This window comes from Ambystoma mexicanum, chromosome 9 (assembly GCF_040938575.1).
Source record: "Ambystoma mexicanum isolate Mex_15411 chromosome 9, UKY_AmexF1_1, whole genome shotgun sequence".
Lineage (NCBI taxonomy): Eukaryota > Metazoa > Chordata > Amphibia > Caudata > Ambystomatidae > Ambystoma > Ambystoma mexicanum.
In genome coordinates, this window is record NC_090931.1 from 1,430,312,463 (window position 1) to 1,430,328,243 (window position 15,781).

The 15,781-nt window shown below is 47.5% G+C and overlaps 1 protein-coding gene across 3 annotated transcripts in view; it reads left to right on the forward strand.

Moving 5' to 3' along the window:
• The window catches only part of VIL1 (villin 1), a 426,415-nt gene that overhangs the window by 318,057 nt on the left and 92,577 nt on the right, over window positions 1–15,781 (forward strand). For all 3 annotated transcript variants that reach the window (XM_069616842.1, XM_069616840.1, XM_069616841.1), the window contains exon 14: window positions 8,701–8,880. In XM_069616842.1, the coding sequence (XP_069472943.1) occupies window positions 8,701–8,880 (180 nt within the window). The remainder of the gene's footprint in view (window positions 1–8,700; window positions 8,881–15,781) is intronic.

The following is a 15,781-nucleotide window of genomic DNA, read 5'->3' on the forward strand; positions in this document are numbered from 1 at the left end:
CTGGCTTCACTGGCCTACCTTCAATGTGGTCCATTTTAGCCACGTAGTAACACTTATATTTTCTTTACCCTTGATGCATGATCCTGTGCATCAAGGGTACAGCAAAACAAGCATTGGTAATGCCAACAGTTTCGGCTTTCAAGTAAGCTTGGGAAAGGCACTGCTGTATTGGTATTAACTGGCCGTTGATGTGAGCAGGTGCAAAATGGTTCGAGTACCTGAGCATCTAATAGCAGTGCCTGGCAAATGCCTAATACTTATGCACAAGCCAAAACCTTTGGCTTCGCCAATGCTTGTTTTTAACAGGACTTCTGTGAAGGGCACGCATAGTGCTTTTGTATTGAGTGGCTGAAGACAGACCTGGTCTTTGAGTGCACCTTTGATGGTAAGGCTTGAATAAAGCTAGCTCAAAGAGTTCTCATGAGGAGGTATTTTGGGTGGCGGGTCAGGAATTTGGTAATTGGGTATGGTAATTGCCATAGGGATTAGCATGGATTTGGGCAGTCAATGGATGGGCAAATAACCAACCAACACCTGCAAGCTTTATGTCCCACCTCATATGCCATTTCTGATATGATGAGTCATATATAACGTGCCTGAATACAAGTGTTTCTAGGTGGGACAAGACAAAAAGGGGAGACATAAGGAGGACTAAACAAACAATCTTACTAGTCCTTGTGTCATTCAGATCATGCAAGTGCAGGGGTGAGAGGGAGAGGAGAAGTGCTATGGGGGGGGGGAACAGGGGAAGTGCGATCAGGGCAACATTGCTCTGAGTAAGTGCAGCCGGGGGAGCCGCCTAAGGGTAATGTAAGGAGGCAGAAAACAGTACGTTTACGGATACAAACCCTAAGTGTGCAGAGGGCCAGAGGCAGTGCAGGTGCTTACAGGTCGTGGAAGGGCCTGGTGCCCATAGGGTTCTGAGGGTGGCCAGGCGACCAGTCAGTGCAGCAGACATGGGGGTCAACAAGGGAGAGAAAGAGAGAAAGCAGCAGCAAAAAGGAAGGTCTTGAAGTGCTTCTGGAACCTGAGGTGGTCCTGTTTGAGTATACTGCAAGTATATAAACAAATATATAAATAAAGACAAGCCACACTAGGAGTTTATATAAAGCTTTATTAAATGTGTATGTGTTTTACATAGACTGACTTACCTGACTCTACCACGTTCCCCACCATGGGGGACACGTGGAACACTGGACTGTAAAACAATGGACAGGTCTCCCCTGTCTGTGGGCATGGATTGAACTCACCTGGGAGAAGTAAAGAACCCTTAAAAGGGACAGTTGAAAGGAGAGCCAAGAGAGAGAAAGGTAGTGAAAGCAAAGGAGAGTGCAGCGAGACAGAAAGAAAAAGAAAAAGCTGTGTTCCAAAGGGGGAGGCGCAGCCTCGAGTGGCACCCTGGGGCCCTTTGCTGGGGTGGAGCTGGTCTGTGTCTGCCAGCTGCAGCCGGCATCAAAGAAAGACCCAGGCCACGTGTCCATTGCGGCCTGGGTGAAGATAATGTCAGCGCCCGTGGCCGCATATGCGGGGCAGTCCCCGAGCGCGTGCATTGGCTGGGAGGCAGTGGCCCGGCCGGCGGCCAACACTGGCGAGGGAGAAAAAGAGCAAATCCAGGGCAGGGTGTGCGGGGCAGACCCCAAGCAAGAGCGTTAGGCTGGGAGGCAATGGCGGACCCGGTGGCCAACCCGGGCGGGCGAGAAGAAGAGCAAGTCCTAGGCACATGCAGCCGGGGTGAATATGACACCCCATCCCGGGGCCGTGCGTGGCAGTGATCTGACCTGGCCCATGGCCTAATGACTACAGGCCGCCCAGGGGCCAGTCCAGGTGACACGGAGGTGATAGAAGTCCCAGCCCACGTGTGCGGTGCAGCCCGGATGAAGAACGTGGCCGTGCTGGGAAAGCCCACCCGCCCGCGTGGCCAGTCGGGGTAGGTTGTGAAGACAGAGAAGCACTGACAGATCGCAGCACCCACACTCCCCGGAGCCAGACAGGGAGAGCGGGACTTACCCAGGACTTACCTGGAGCCCGGCCGTGATGTCCTGAAGGCTCAGCATGAAGTGTGTCTGCTGGACGCTAAGACTCCACCCAGGTAGGCAGGCCTGGGTGGATTCCAATTAGGACAACATCCCCACGGAGGAAAGGAAAAATATTCACTAGTACGTGGACAGCAGGGGCACATAAGCTCGGGGAACCTTTGGGGCTGGTAGAGCCCCAACTAACTAACGCACCGTCACAGAGGAAAAATAAAGGGGCAATAACAAGGTCTTTTTTAATGGACGTGTAAAAAGAGTGTCACGGAAGAAATAAGAGCATGTGGAGTCCAGCAATGAAAGAAAGGGCTGCAAAGCCCCAGCAAAGCCAATGGAGGAGAGCACGAGTTTGCTGTTTGGCAGGAATGGCTTTCCTGAAGGGTCAATCATCCAGTGCAAGCCACCCGCTGCAGAGCGGGGCAGTTAGACAGACTAACCAGGACAGCAAGGACGAGACGGACAATAAGGTACTGTGTTTGTAGGGGAACCTTATTAGGGCAGACTGCAGCTGGGAGGTTATGGTGTGAGTGTGCACCGCCGGGGACGGGGGGATTGCATACCTGCTCAAGGTTAATATGAAGGTGCGTTGTGCGCGGGCTTGTCTTCTAATCCTTTCAATGCAATGTCAATCATAGAATGAGTTAACAGATTGGGGCTGGAATGGATTTGAAGAAAAGGTACACGTTGCCAAGTTTTATATAAAAGGCCCCTCTGGGTTCCAAAACTTCCCTCTCTGGGCTACTGTGCCTTATTGACACCTGGAACTCAGTATTGTGGCCCATCTCCTTGAATTAACACCTTTTGTTTGCAGGTTACTTAGCGCCCCACCAGAGCAGCTGGTCGGGGATGGTGGGCTGATGTCAGTGGGTCCGTTCCTAGCCGGGAGTATTTATAATACTGTGCTCAAACGGGCTAGGGGAAAAAACAGGGGCTACATAAAAGTGCTGTGAGTACTGCGACGAGGTGGCCCTACAGTGAGGTGCTGAAAAAGTATCAACATCGTTCTAGTTGTTGGCCAGTTACAAGAGACACGCTTGCAATAAAAGGAGCAGTGGAGACCAGAGAGAGGGGACGAAGTAGTAGCAGTGGTCGGGGTGGTAGTAGGAGTGGCTGGAGAAGAGAAACTGAAGTAGGAAAGAGACGGGAGACTCGTGGGTGATACAGGACTTGAAGAAAGAGAAAGGAAAACGTGAAGCGCAGCAGACGAAATTCCAAATTAAAGCATTGCCGAGGCCACCGGGAAACCACTTAATCAGCCCGAGCGATGGCAGAAACCAGGGCTGGGTGAGGTGGTGCCACCTCCTTTTTAACAGATACAGCAGAAGCACTTAACTACCAACTGGAGACAAGGAGGAGCGGCCAAACGAGTCAAGCGGACTCAAGAAAACCCAGCGTTGCCTCTGGGAGCTGGCCGCAAGAGTGAAAGAGTGTCACATGTTCATGAACTAAGTGAACTGCGACCTTATAAAAAGTCGCCATATTAACAACCGCCCGCCGCCAAGGACGTTCGGTATCAAAATACCAACACCGCTGCCAGCGGGAAGCCGAACCCGCTCTTATAGAATATTCAGCCGAGCCGCCACTGAAGCAACCAGAGAATTACTATGTAAAACACTGACAAGAACCAGTGGTCCCTGGCGTTTGGTTGCAGTGAATAACACGGCAAATAGGATAAGCCCATCGACTCTCTTGGAAGTAGAGCGAGGCTGCGGGAGTCAGCAGGAACCTCACGAAGAACTAAGATGCCCGTCTCTGACACAGGAAGCAGTTCGCACCGAGGTAGCAAACTCGTGTCGGAAGGAGCCCTCGGGAAGCAAAGCCTCTACCAGATGGCGCCAGCAGCAACACGCATAATAGGAGAGGCAACTCTCCTAGGGGCTACAGAAGGGCATTCCGGGACGCTAGGAGACAAGCCTGCAGCAGAACAACCTAGCCATGTACCGCATGGGGACAGGGGGGATGTGTACTTTACCGCCAGTTTGAATGCATATTAGAGAAGCATAAAAAAGGCAACTGACACGTGTGCGTGAAAAGTAACCATACTCTCTCACTGGTCTCAATTATTCTGTAAAAACCAATTTGACATTGCCTGGAAGAAGAATAGACCACTTCTGCCACAAAGTGGGGGAGCATTACTTGGAACAATTGTTACCATATAACTCGATAAAGGAAAGGCCAGTGAAGTGGATTGTCCCCCTGGCATGACAAAATCCACTACACAGGGTTGTGTTCCCTTCCCAAATAGTGGGTGCTCCAGCAAGTACGAGGAACTTCCTTGTACACTTTTTTGGAGGGATTATTCTGAGTTGCTGGACTTTCTAAGTTGAACTTGGTACAACCAAGTGAAGAAAGGCTGCAGGAAAGCAGCTCCGTACAATATTATTTTCCTTGTAGTAGGTTTGTGAGGCTTATAGAGTGTGAGGGTCAGGTTAGGGTTTTGACACAGGACAGTGGGCATTATTTTGGACATTCGGACAAGGACTGCCTCCTTAGTTAGTTGTGTTGAGGCAGGGAACACCCTCATAGAGTTAGGGCTAGTGAGGCTTTTTCCAACCCCTTTTATTATTTAAATAAACGCATTTGTGGATCCACCAACCGTGTGGCTGTCTCCTTACCTTCACCCTCACAGCACGCATACATAAAATCAAACACAGCATTGACACAAACAGAAACACCCTTATACACACGCAGATGTATAAACATATACATACACACAAAATACACATATATACACATTTAATTTCAAATTAATAAAAACACTTACCTAACCTCCATGCACCCCAAAAAAATGTCAAGCAGCCACGGGAGGACCGGATGGCCCTGCCGTCACTCCGACACGTAGAAACGTTGCCTGACAGGAACGGAGGCCCTCTCCTGTCAGTCATCGTGTTCACATTGCGGGAGCGTCCGCAGCGTGAACACGCTGGCTGACAGGAAAGGAGTCCTCTCTTGTCATTCAGCGTGTCTAGGCTGTCAGCTCAATAATGGGATGCGTAGATAGTTTCCCCCCCCAATGATCTGCCACTGTGTACACTGTTCCCCCTGCCTTCTGGATTGGGCGAGAAGCAAAGGCTTTGCATCCATAAGTGGTTCAGGAGCTTCTGATTATTATTATTATTTTAATGGTTTATATCAAACCTTTAACAATTAAACAATGAAAATAAAAAAATTAAGAAACCATCTATATCCTCATATACAAGAGTTAAAATAGGCGAGAATACTTCAACATGTTACAATCACAGAAAAGAAGAAAAATGTAAAACAGTGAAATAGGAAAAACACAAAAAATAATTAAACAACACATTTCCAATAAAAAGAGAGAAGCACAATGAGAAAATAAAATAGGCTATTAAACCACTCTCACAAACCCCGTTGTCGTACAGACTTCCTGGTTCACAATATTTGACTGGTTTATAGTCATTGCATTGAATGCCAAAGCATCTAAAATAAAGCGTTGAGAAAAAAGCGTTGAATGCATTTTATTTTATTTATTTTTTAATGGGGGGTCCCCCCAGCACCCCTTTTTGAACCTTTAAAAACCCAATAGAATTAAAATAAACCCTTTACCTACATTAGATGCTTTTATTTTTAGATGGCAAGGCATTCGATGCTATAACTAGATACCTATTTGACTCTGTATCTATAGCATGATATCAGTGCTAACACTCCAAAGGTATTGCATTGAAGACATAGACTTTCATAAGACTTAATTTGTTCATTTTGGCCTGGGTCAATATCCAGTCCTGTTGAAACAGTTTCTTTTTTTATCAATACAGGATTGGAAATTAAAATGTCCACAGGGGAGTCCAGATCTCTCAAACAATTGGTGCTTTTAGCTTTCCATGCACTAAGGTGATCCGCACTAGTCGACAGGCCCTTATCCCCCAGAATAGCTGAGAAATCAAATGGACCAGCAGTGATTTTCAAAAGAGAGGAAGAGATTTCCACAGGGAGATGGAGTATAGAGATGAAAGTCCAAATTCAAAACGAATACAAGCCATCGGTAGGCTCTTAGGAAACCCTAAAATTCCCTTCCAAAAAATCACCTTAAGGATTTCCCAAAGTTGCCATGAGAGATTTAAGCAAGTTTCAGCCCCATAAGAACTTACCAAATCGATGATGTAAAATCATACCTGGGGCTGTGAGATTTTTAACTTGTGATCGCAAAAGCTTAGCCCATGGGGATTCAGCCACACTCTGATTGGCGCAGACTCCCAAATAAATAATGGAGTTTACGCATTCCAATGGCTGATGATTTACATACCATCGGAATTTCAGGGATTTCTTCCAATTGGTTCCCCCATTAAATACCAGAATCTTTGATTTTTTTGCATTGACTCGCAAATCATTTCGGGTCATGTAGGACTGCAGGGCGTCTAAGTGCCGTTGGAGCCCTATAGGTTTTTTATCAATCACTGGCAGGTCATCCGCATAAAAATCCAGGGGATTGGAATCCCATTATGTTTGGAAGGGAAACCCTGTATCACCTCCTGCGATATGTCAGAGATATAAAGATTAAAGAGGATCGGGGACAAGGCACAACCCTGCCTTAAACCCCTCATAACCGTAATTTTTTAGATAACAATCCCTGACGGTTCAGACAAACCTGCAGAGTTGAGTTGGAATAAAGGGCTTCCATCGGCTCCAAAAGCTCCTCTGGGCAGTTCCAGTCCCTCAATTTGGACCACAGGTTCTCCGGAGCTTCTGATTAACCATGCTTCTGTGGTAGACAGAGCCAGGGCCGGTCTTTGGGTCAGGCAATGCAGGCCTGATGTGTCAGCCTTTAGGGGGGGGCACCACAACAGCAGTCCGAGAGTCCATCCAGCATGTCATAAATACTGTTTGTCTCTTCTGTACCTGTTTATTTTAATTCAACGGACACACTGCGGCAGACCCAGTGATCCTTTGTCAGTTGGTGCGCTGGAATTGCTGGAGGAGGAATCGGCATCAAGGTAAGTGATTCCTTTGCTGCAGCAGACTCTCATGGTGTAGTACATCCTTTGGGGATATCGAGCCATACTACTAATACATGCTGGCTCTCACCTTTCCCTAGCATGTGGCCAATCTCCTACCTGCTGGAAGGTCCAGCAGCTGCTTTTCAAAGTTGCCAATTAAAGCTCGTAACTATAAGTCCAAGAAAGCACAATTTCACACAACCACATTTGAGGCACTTTTTTGTGTAATTCTGCAACTGGTGTGGCCTCGTAGCATTGTATGCACTGTTATTCTTTACTGTTTTCCTGCTAATCACTGTGAATTGGAGCCATTTTTCTGCTTGTGTTGAGGAAGAGGCGCCCTGTGGTATGGTAGGGTTTTTGCCCTGTGCTTCTCAATCCACATCTTTAGTTTCACTAAATGGAGCTTTCGTTTTCTGAAGCTACAGCTAAGGTATAATGTGAAAATGCGATAGTGTCAATTTGTTTACAAATACTATAGCAAATGTAAACAATGTACATCATGCTACTGCCTGATAGGTGGAAAATACTATTTCCCCCAAGTCTCGTTGACGTTTAAGCTGTTTCTGAACTTGAATTGGTGGTTTGCAGTAGTGTAATGTAAATGTTGAGGGTAAGGGAAATCCTTGGTATTGGGTTGATGAGGGCGGGTGGCTTGCCAGTGGAGAACCGTAGGTCTATCAGGTCTTGATCTAGGTTATAGGAGCATAGAGACTGAATACCAAAAAGTGGCATTGGAGTGTTCACTCTGCATATTTGGAGAACCATATATCGCTCACTGTTCGAAGTACAGGCAAATAAGCCTTGTGCTAGAACAGTCACAATCTATAGGAAAAGCTGCAAGGATATTTGAAGGAGTGTATGTTCTGTATGGGTCAGAGTATCAGATGTTTTGTGTACATCACACTAATCTGTATCAGATAGTCTGAAGAGTAAAAGAGGAGAGTTCAGACTACACACCCATCACTTTTTTTTACCTCTATGCCTCAGGAGGACAGGCTTTTCAACCTCGGCAGCGCAAAGGGAAGGGGCAGCCGTCAAAATCAAACTTTCTCCTCATGCGGGATACGGATCCCCCTCAAGTCGACTGAACCACCGCCCACCATTTTAGAAACCCAATAGGACAACAACAAGAAAATGGAGGCCAATAGGCAGATGCACCTTATTTAAAAGTGCACAAAGTGCAGTAGGAAACAGAAATACCAGAAAGATATTTACATGAACACAAACCTAGGCTGTCCTGGCAATAAACTAATATGGAACACGCATTGTTTCCATGTAATTATCACCCCATCGTTTACAAACTATGTCAGCACAGCTTTATTCTGTTTCGATTTGTTTTTTCCGGGTTACATAAGGGCCGGGTGTGGTTGTCCCAAGTTGCTCTAGAAAATGCGAACCTGATAATGCAATGAGACAGCGATAAAGAGAAAGAGAGGGCGCAGAGAGTGCACAGAGAGTAAAAGAGGAAGAAAGCACAAGTACACACCCACACCCAGAACAAATAAACATGTTTAGTAAGTTAAGTAAAAGGTAAAAGTTGTGTAACTGTGGTGAGGAATTTGGTTTGTCACACATGGTTGATATGGTGTTATAAACTGAATATGGACTAAAGTAAAAAGGCTACTAAAGTGGTCCTATAGAAATGTACATTGCTCCACCTGTAATTAGTACTGGTGAAGATGTTTTACCTCCTTCCTTTTTCTTGCTTGCAGGGCGGTACCTCGCGGGCAGAAAACTCTGCGCCAGAACCCCCCATCCGTCTCTTTCACGTCCACGGCACCAACGAGTACAACACCAAGGCCATTGAAGTACCTGTCCGTGCCACCTCGCTCAACTCCAATGACGTCTTCGTTCTGAAGACCGTCTCCCACTGCTACTTGTGGTATGGAAAGGTAAGTCATTTGGACGGATCGCTGCTCTCTGTGGTAGGAATAGCTAAGCCGCAGCAGGGCCCACTGTTGCCTGGGATACAGAATGGTAAACCAGAGTTCATCCTACTGCTACCTGTGGTATAAAGGGCAAGTCACGTGACATTGCCTGGCTACATGTGCCACCCGTTGAATGGGCTCATAGGTCAGAGGCTGGTCAAAGTCGCAGACCAATCTAGACGTCAAGCACTGAGTAGCCGCACACGCTACAAGAGGTGTGCTAGGGCCAGGAGCAGCAGCAGCTGAGAACTAGTACATAGTGTGGCCGTGGAGTCAAGAGAGGGTAACTAGATGTACAACCAGAAAAGTGATAATAAATTGGGGACCGACACAAGGCAAATCATAATTCATGGCCACAGGGAAGTCGGATTGAGGGACCTCAGGGTGCCAATTGGAAAGCGACAAATAGGGCGCCTATATTGTTGGAATATATAGGAGGTAATTCACATATTGCCTGCAATCAGGGTATCCCAACTGCAGGTGTCATTGTAGAAAGACAAGAGTGTCTATCTGGGCCAGGGATGCAATAGTGAGGCTTTTGCTTACTCTACAAATGGCAGTGCTACAAGTGAAGACACTTGCCTGCCAATAGGGGCCCACCAATCACAGTAAAAAGAGCAGAGGAGACGGGTTCAGGAGTCAAGGAGCCATTTAGGTGTCAAGACGTTAAGAGTCCAGAACGCTGCATCAAGTATATCAGTGAAAGACAATCAAAAGACCCACATCTATCCATCAGAGTCTTCATTGGCTTCCTCTCCAGGCCTGGATATTCTTAAAGAATGCATGCATCACTTAAAAAGCAGTCACGAGTAACACACTAGCATACCTGGCAGCTAAGCCCCGCATATCCAGCGGCACACATTCCTCGCGCAGCACATTGTCCAGTTGGCTCGAAACACCACTAGTCCGCAAAGAGAGGACCCACAAAGAAATCCTTCTCTTTTCACACACCCAGTATAAACTCGGAATGCCCCATTGTTCTCCAATTTCACAAATCTCTCAAAATGTGGCGTTTATCAACAGCACCTGGCCATGGACTAATTCCAATGCGCGAACAGAACGCAATGCACAGTACTGCGCTACTATTAAAAGATGCCAGCCCAAACGCTGGCTATCCAAATCTTGTACAGCTCTCCACTGCTCTCAAGCTACGTCCGCGCTCTAAAAAATAAAATAATAAAAATAGCCAGGAGCCTGATTCACCCTAAAACATAACAATTCACGTGACAAAACTAAATTTAAGACCTATGTTCTGCAACCAGCATGGCACGCAGAGTCTACGTGATATCCGGAAATGTCCAAATAGGCCTCTGTTTCTAATAACTCAACCGCCATACTTGGAATACGGTTCTCGTGTAAATAAGGGGAGCACAGAAAATGGACACCAACAAGAAGAACCCCTTCCACCTCTTATGAAAACTGATACCACTCAGAGATATAGTAGCAAGCACTAAACCCAAGAGGGTCAACTTTAAAACATGTCGTTCAAAGATACCCAGCATCAATCAAGGGCCAACAGAAGCAACCACAAAGATCCTTGATACCCTCAAAGTCTATGGAATCCAGTACTACTCAGAGACGGGACATCAATTCCTGACAAGGAGGAGCCCTTTTAAGAACACCAGCACAGCTCAGAGGCAGACGACAGCCAGATACCACCATAAAGAACTTTAGAGGTCTCCTATAATAAGAAGACCTATATAATAATGAATAATAAGAGCAAATTGCTGCCACCTCCTTCCTCTTTTATGGCACCTGGATGCCCTCAGGCTTTGGCACATTACAAATTTACTAACATAACATAACAAGAATCCCTGCTCCACCAACCGGGGACCACCAGAAATCATCATGAACTAACTCAAAGCATTCTAAATGTATGAAACCATGCACAGCCAAAAGTGGAAGGACCACCAGTCACCACCATCAAAAACCTGTACTCCTCATTCTAACAAACCCGGCATCACTAAGACATGCAGGAGCCCAAAATGAACAAATGACTCACCTCTCGGCAATGTTCTTTCTGATGGATGTTCCTCTCACGGATTCCTCATCTGTAATAATCCTATCCACGGGCTGCTGCTTTTCTAAGACTTTTCTGTCGACAGGGTGTGCAAAGCTACATACGACGCCTCTAAGTGCCCTGCACTAGACCTGACATTGGACCAGTATATATCAAGGCGCTGCGCCCCGTGACCTCAGTTCCACTCTTTTTCCCTAGCACCCTGAGGCTGAGAGACGGTAGAATCAATGGTGTCTTAGCTTTCCACCAAGAGGGGCAGGTAGGGAAGGCAGCACTGAGGAATCCGTGGGAGGAACATCCATCAGAAAGAACACTACAGACAGGTAAGGAACTTGTTCTTCTAATGGATTCATTACTCCCATGGATTCCTCATCCATGATAGACTCCCGAAGCAGCATGCAATCTGGAGGAGGGAGGAAGCGAGGACACCACCTAAACCAGAAAACTCTGCAGGACTGCCCTACCAAAACGGGCATCCTGACCGGAAACGGAATGCAAGCAGTAATGCTTAGCAAATGTGTGCAAAGACACCCATGTTGCCGCCTGGCAAATGTCCAGGACAGGGTCTTCCCTCTGCAGGGCAGATGTAGCAGCCACACCTCTGGTAGAATGTGCCCAGAGAGCCTCAGGCACATTCTTACCAGCCATACCGTAGCGTTCTGAGATGCAGAGAATGATACACCTTGACAGGGTTCGTTTGGTTACATCCCTGCCAGCACGAGCACCAGCGTACCCAATGAATAGCTTGTCATCTTTCCTAGCCTCTCTAGTACGAGAGACATAAAGCCTAAGGGCCTGTACCAGGTCCAGCCGATGGAATTGTTCCTCTGCCTTGGAAGCGTAAGGCAGAGGAAATAACACAGGAAGATGGATCTTCGGTGGGAGATGAAAATCTCAGACCACTTTTGGCAGGAAGGAGAGTCTCACTCTGAAAGTCACCTGGTCTTTGGAGAAAACCAAATAGGGAAGTAAAACAGACATTGTGTGGAGATCACTCACCCATCTCACCTAAGTGATGGCAACCAAAAAAATCACCTTAAGGGTGAGTAATCTAATAGATGCCCAAATGACAGGGCTCAAACAGAGTACCCATTAGAAATGTTAAAACTAAATTAAAATCCCACGTCAGAACCACAAACGGTCAGGAAGGGAGCAAACTGGTTACACAAGCCCCACAAAAATTACATACCAGTGGGGAGTGTGAAAAACAAGGCCTGTTTTGGGGACCTCTTGAACACCAAAATAGCAGTGAAGTAACCTTTCACAGTGCCAATCTGCAGCCCTGCTTGGGCCAAAGTCAGAAAAAAATCCAACACAGGGGATAAAGGAAATGATAAACGGTACAGATCCCTATCGCGGCACCAAGCCTTAGATGTACACCATCTGCTAGAAAATATAGACTTTGTGGCGGGTCTCTGTGCTGAAGGGAGTACATAAAGGATGTCGTCTGACAGGTGCCCTCCCTGTACCAGCCAAGCATGAAGGTTCAGGTTGCTGAGGTTCAAATGGACGACCCACCCCTCCGACTGGTAAAGCAAGTCCACTCTTCTTGGAAGGCCCCAAGGAGGGCAATGGCCATCTCCAACAACTTTGGATACTGCATTCTCCTGGGCCAGTCCAGAGCAATCAGAATGAGCGTGGTTCTGAACAGGCACAAACTATTTGCATCCAGCGGAATGACAGGAATCATCAGGAATGCATAAAGGAGGTTGAATGTCCACTCGACCGTCAACGCGTTCCCCAGAGCTCCCTGATGAGGAAATTCCCTAGAGCAGAACAACTCGCAATTCCTATTGACACTGGAAGTGAAGAGGTCCACCTGACCTGAGGAGCCTCACAATAGGAGAATATCTCCTCCAAAACATCCTGACAGAGCTCCCACTCGTGAGAGGCCGAAGTCGGTCTCCTCAAGGCATCTGCTGTGACATTCTACCTTCCTGATTTGCATATGGTCTTTCCCCTTCTGTAGTGGCTTGGCAGGTTGAAAAACAGTGGTCTGGAGGCCTTGTGACCATTGGCAATGGGGAAGCCACTAAAGCGATGGCTTCTCACGGATGCAGGAAGCCATGAGGCCCAGAATGCACAAGAAGGTTGATGCTGGGACTCACTCTTGGGACTGAAAATCATGGACCATCCGAAATATGTTCTCCACTTGGTCTGCTGCCCTTCCTAGATGAGTGTCCAAGACTGCCCCAATACATTGACGAGACTGGGACATCGAAACCTGAGACTTTTTGTAGTTCAGATAAAAGCCCAGATTGGGCAAAAGGTGCATGGGCTGAGAACCCCACAGACCCCATGCTGCTTAGCCCCACAGACCCACAAGGGTGCCAAGCTCTCAACTAAACTGAAACAGCTGAGTCTGGTACACCCCAGAGGGAAAGGGGAACTGGATAAAATGCAAAACTCAAGTTCCAGATCTTCTACTCAAGCAGAGATCTGCAGGGACAAGGAAAGAACAAACAAGGTAAGGGCCTACCCTACCTGCTCCTAACCAATATACAGAGTAACTAGACCTGTGTTCCCTCAGCTAGATGCCCAGAGGGATGATAAAAAGTACAAAGTCAAGGATTTACTTGAAAACCAGGTTTGTTTCCACTTTTCAGTACTGAAGACTCTTCTGCCTTAATCTGAAGGATGCGCCTCTCTTCAAGGAATGAAGTCTCTTTGAACAAAATCTAATGGCTTTCTTTATGTTTTATCTTGTATTCTTCCATTTACGATTGGTTCCAATTTCTAGTCTCTTAACTATGCTGTACAAAATAAGCGGTTCCTTTATTTCCTGATGCTTACTACAGAAAATGTAAGCCTAAACTATATTTACATTTTATTATCTTGCCTATACCGTAATCTCCTAAATGGACCATTTCGTTTTCAATTGCCTGTAGATCTTAACTTTACTTCACTTGGTTGTGGTTGCTTAACAATAGTTACATTACTTTTCCAGACCTTCAGGCGCTGGGTTGTTTAGGACCTTCAACTGGTAAGGCTGTAGGCCCACCACAAACCTTGGATACTTCCTGTGTCTCTGACGAATCAGAAGGTGGAAGAATGCAGCATCCCAAAGTTCTAGTGACACCAACCAGTCCTGCAGGTCAAAAGCTTGCAATGTCTGAGTTAGGGTAACCATCTTGAACTTGTCCTTGCAAAGGAACAAATTCATCAGCGCAGATCCAGAATAGGACGCAAGCCCCCGTCCTTATCTGGTACCAGAAAATAAGTGGAGTACTACCCCATGCCTCATTCTGAGTGCGGCACCAATTCTATCGCACTCTTTGAAAGAAGCTGATGGACCTCCTCAAGAGGATGGGATCTGGAGGCAGGGTGGTGGGCTGAGGCCTGTGGTCTGGGGGTGCTGAATGAGTGGGAGACAATAACCCTGATGAAAGACCTGTAAGCCCCATGTGTCAGACGTTGCGTTGGACCATTCCGAGCTGAACAGGGAAAGTCTCCACTCTTCTTAGCGCCAAGATGCTTTGGCGTGTGTGCGCTTTATAAATATAATTAACATAACATAACAGAGTGACAGAGACAGTCACTGAGGTTTTGTGCTCTGGGGAGCAGAGGGGATGCAGGTTGCCCCTTTTCTCTGGGCACCCCTACCGCTGCCTCTCGGGAAGCACCTGCCCTGCATTCTTCCTGAGGAGCATGACCACAGCCTCTAGCAGCATAGGTGGAGTAGTGACGAAACCCCTACCGCTGGCAGGCTGTGTGGAGGGCTGTTGCACAGCTAGCCCCATAGACTTAGCGGTGGCCTTGGACAATTGCACCTTCTGGAGAGCATCGTCCGTCTTTGAGCCAAACAGGTTCTGGCCATCGAATGGCATGTCTAACAGTCTGTTATGTACGTCTGCCACAAACCCTGACATCCTCAACCAAGAGTGATTTCTGATGGTCCCCCTGCCCATGTACCTGCCCACACAGTCTGCGGTGCCCAAGCCTGACTCTATCAAATGGCGAACGCCTCCCTGCCATCAGCCACAAGGGCCTGGAAACCGTCCCTCATCTCTCCCATAGGGATGTTTTTGGCGCCTCCTGCCACAGCAGACCACAGACCAAAAGAGAACTTGGCGAGAGTGCATGAAGCATTCACTGCACGTAGGACCAGGTTGCCCAAAACAAACGTCTTCTTGTCCCAACCGTCATGTCTCTTGCTCTCTCTGTCTAGAGGGAGGGGCAGGAAAGTGGACATTTTTAAGTTTGCCATTGCCGCCTGAATCACCAAGCTTTCAGGGGAGGCATGAGATGATAGAAATGCTGGGTCAAAGGGTGCTGGGCAATTTTATTTGCCAGATCCCTGTCCACTGCTGCAGCAGAGGCAGGCTTTTCCCAAACCTCTGCGACATGTGCCTCCACTGCCACATTGAAGGACAGCAGCGTCTCCTTTTTAGGGGCGTCATCCAAGACATCATAGAGCTTGTACTGTATCTTGGATCTGTACAGTGCAGAAAGCCCCAAGGTCTCTGACACCATTGCCATCTGCTGAAAAGCAGCTTGAAGCTTGCCCAGAATGGATCCCGGCAATATCTCCATCTCAGGTGATGTGTCAAAGCCACTGGTGACCCTCAGGTCCTCAGCCAGTCCGAACACATCCTTACCTTCTCCATAAAACTCTTTAGGGAAATCCCTCTCCAACCCAAATGGTACCTGATCACCTTCCTCGTCGTAGATGGAATACATCTTCGACATGAAGGTGTCTCTTGGAAGGGCAATGTACTCCTGGGGAGCTTCAACTACCCCGATCTTGATCGGTGCCGAGGACGTCAACTTCTATACTGGACCCGGTGCTGGGACCACAGTGCCTGAAGGCAGGGTCGTCCGGCGCCTCAACCGTTTGCGTGGCAA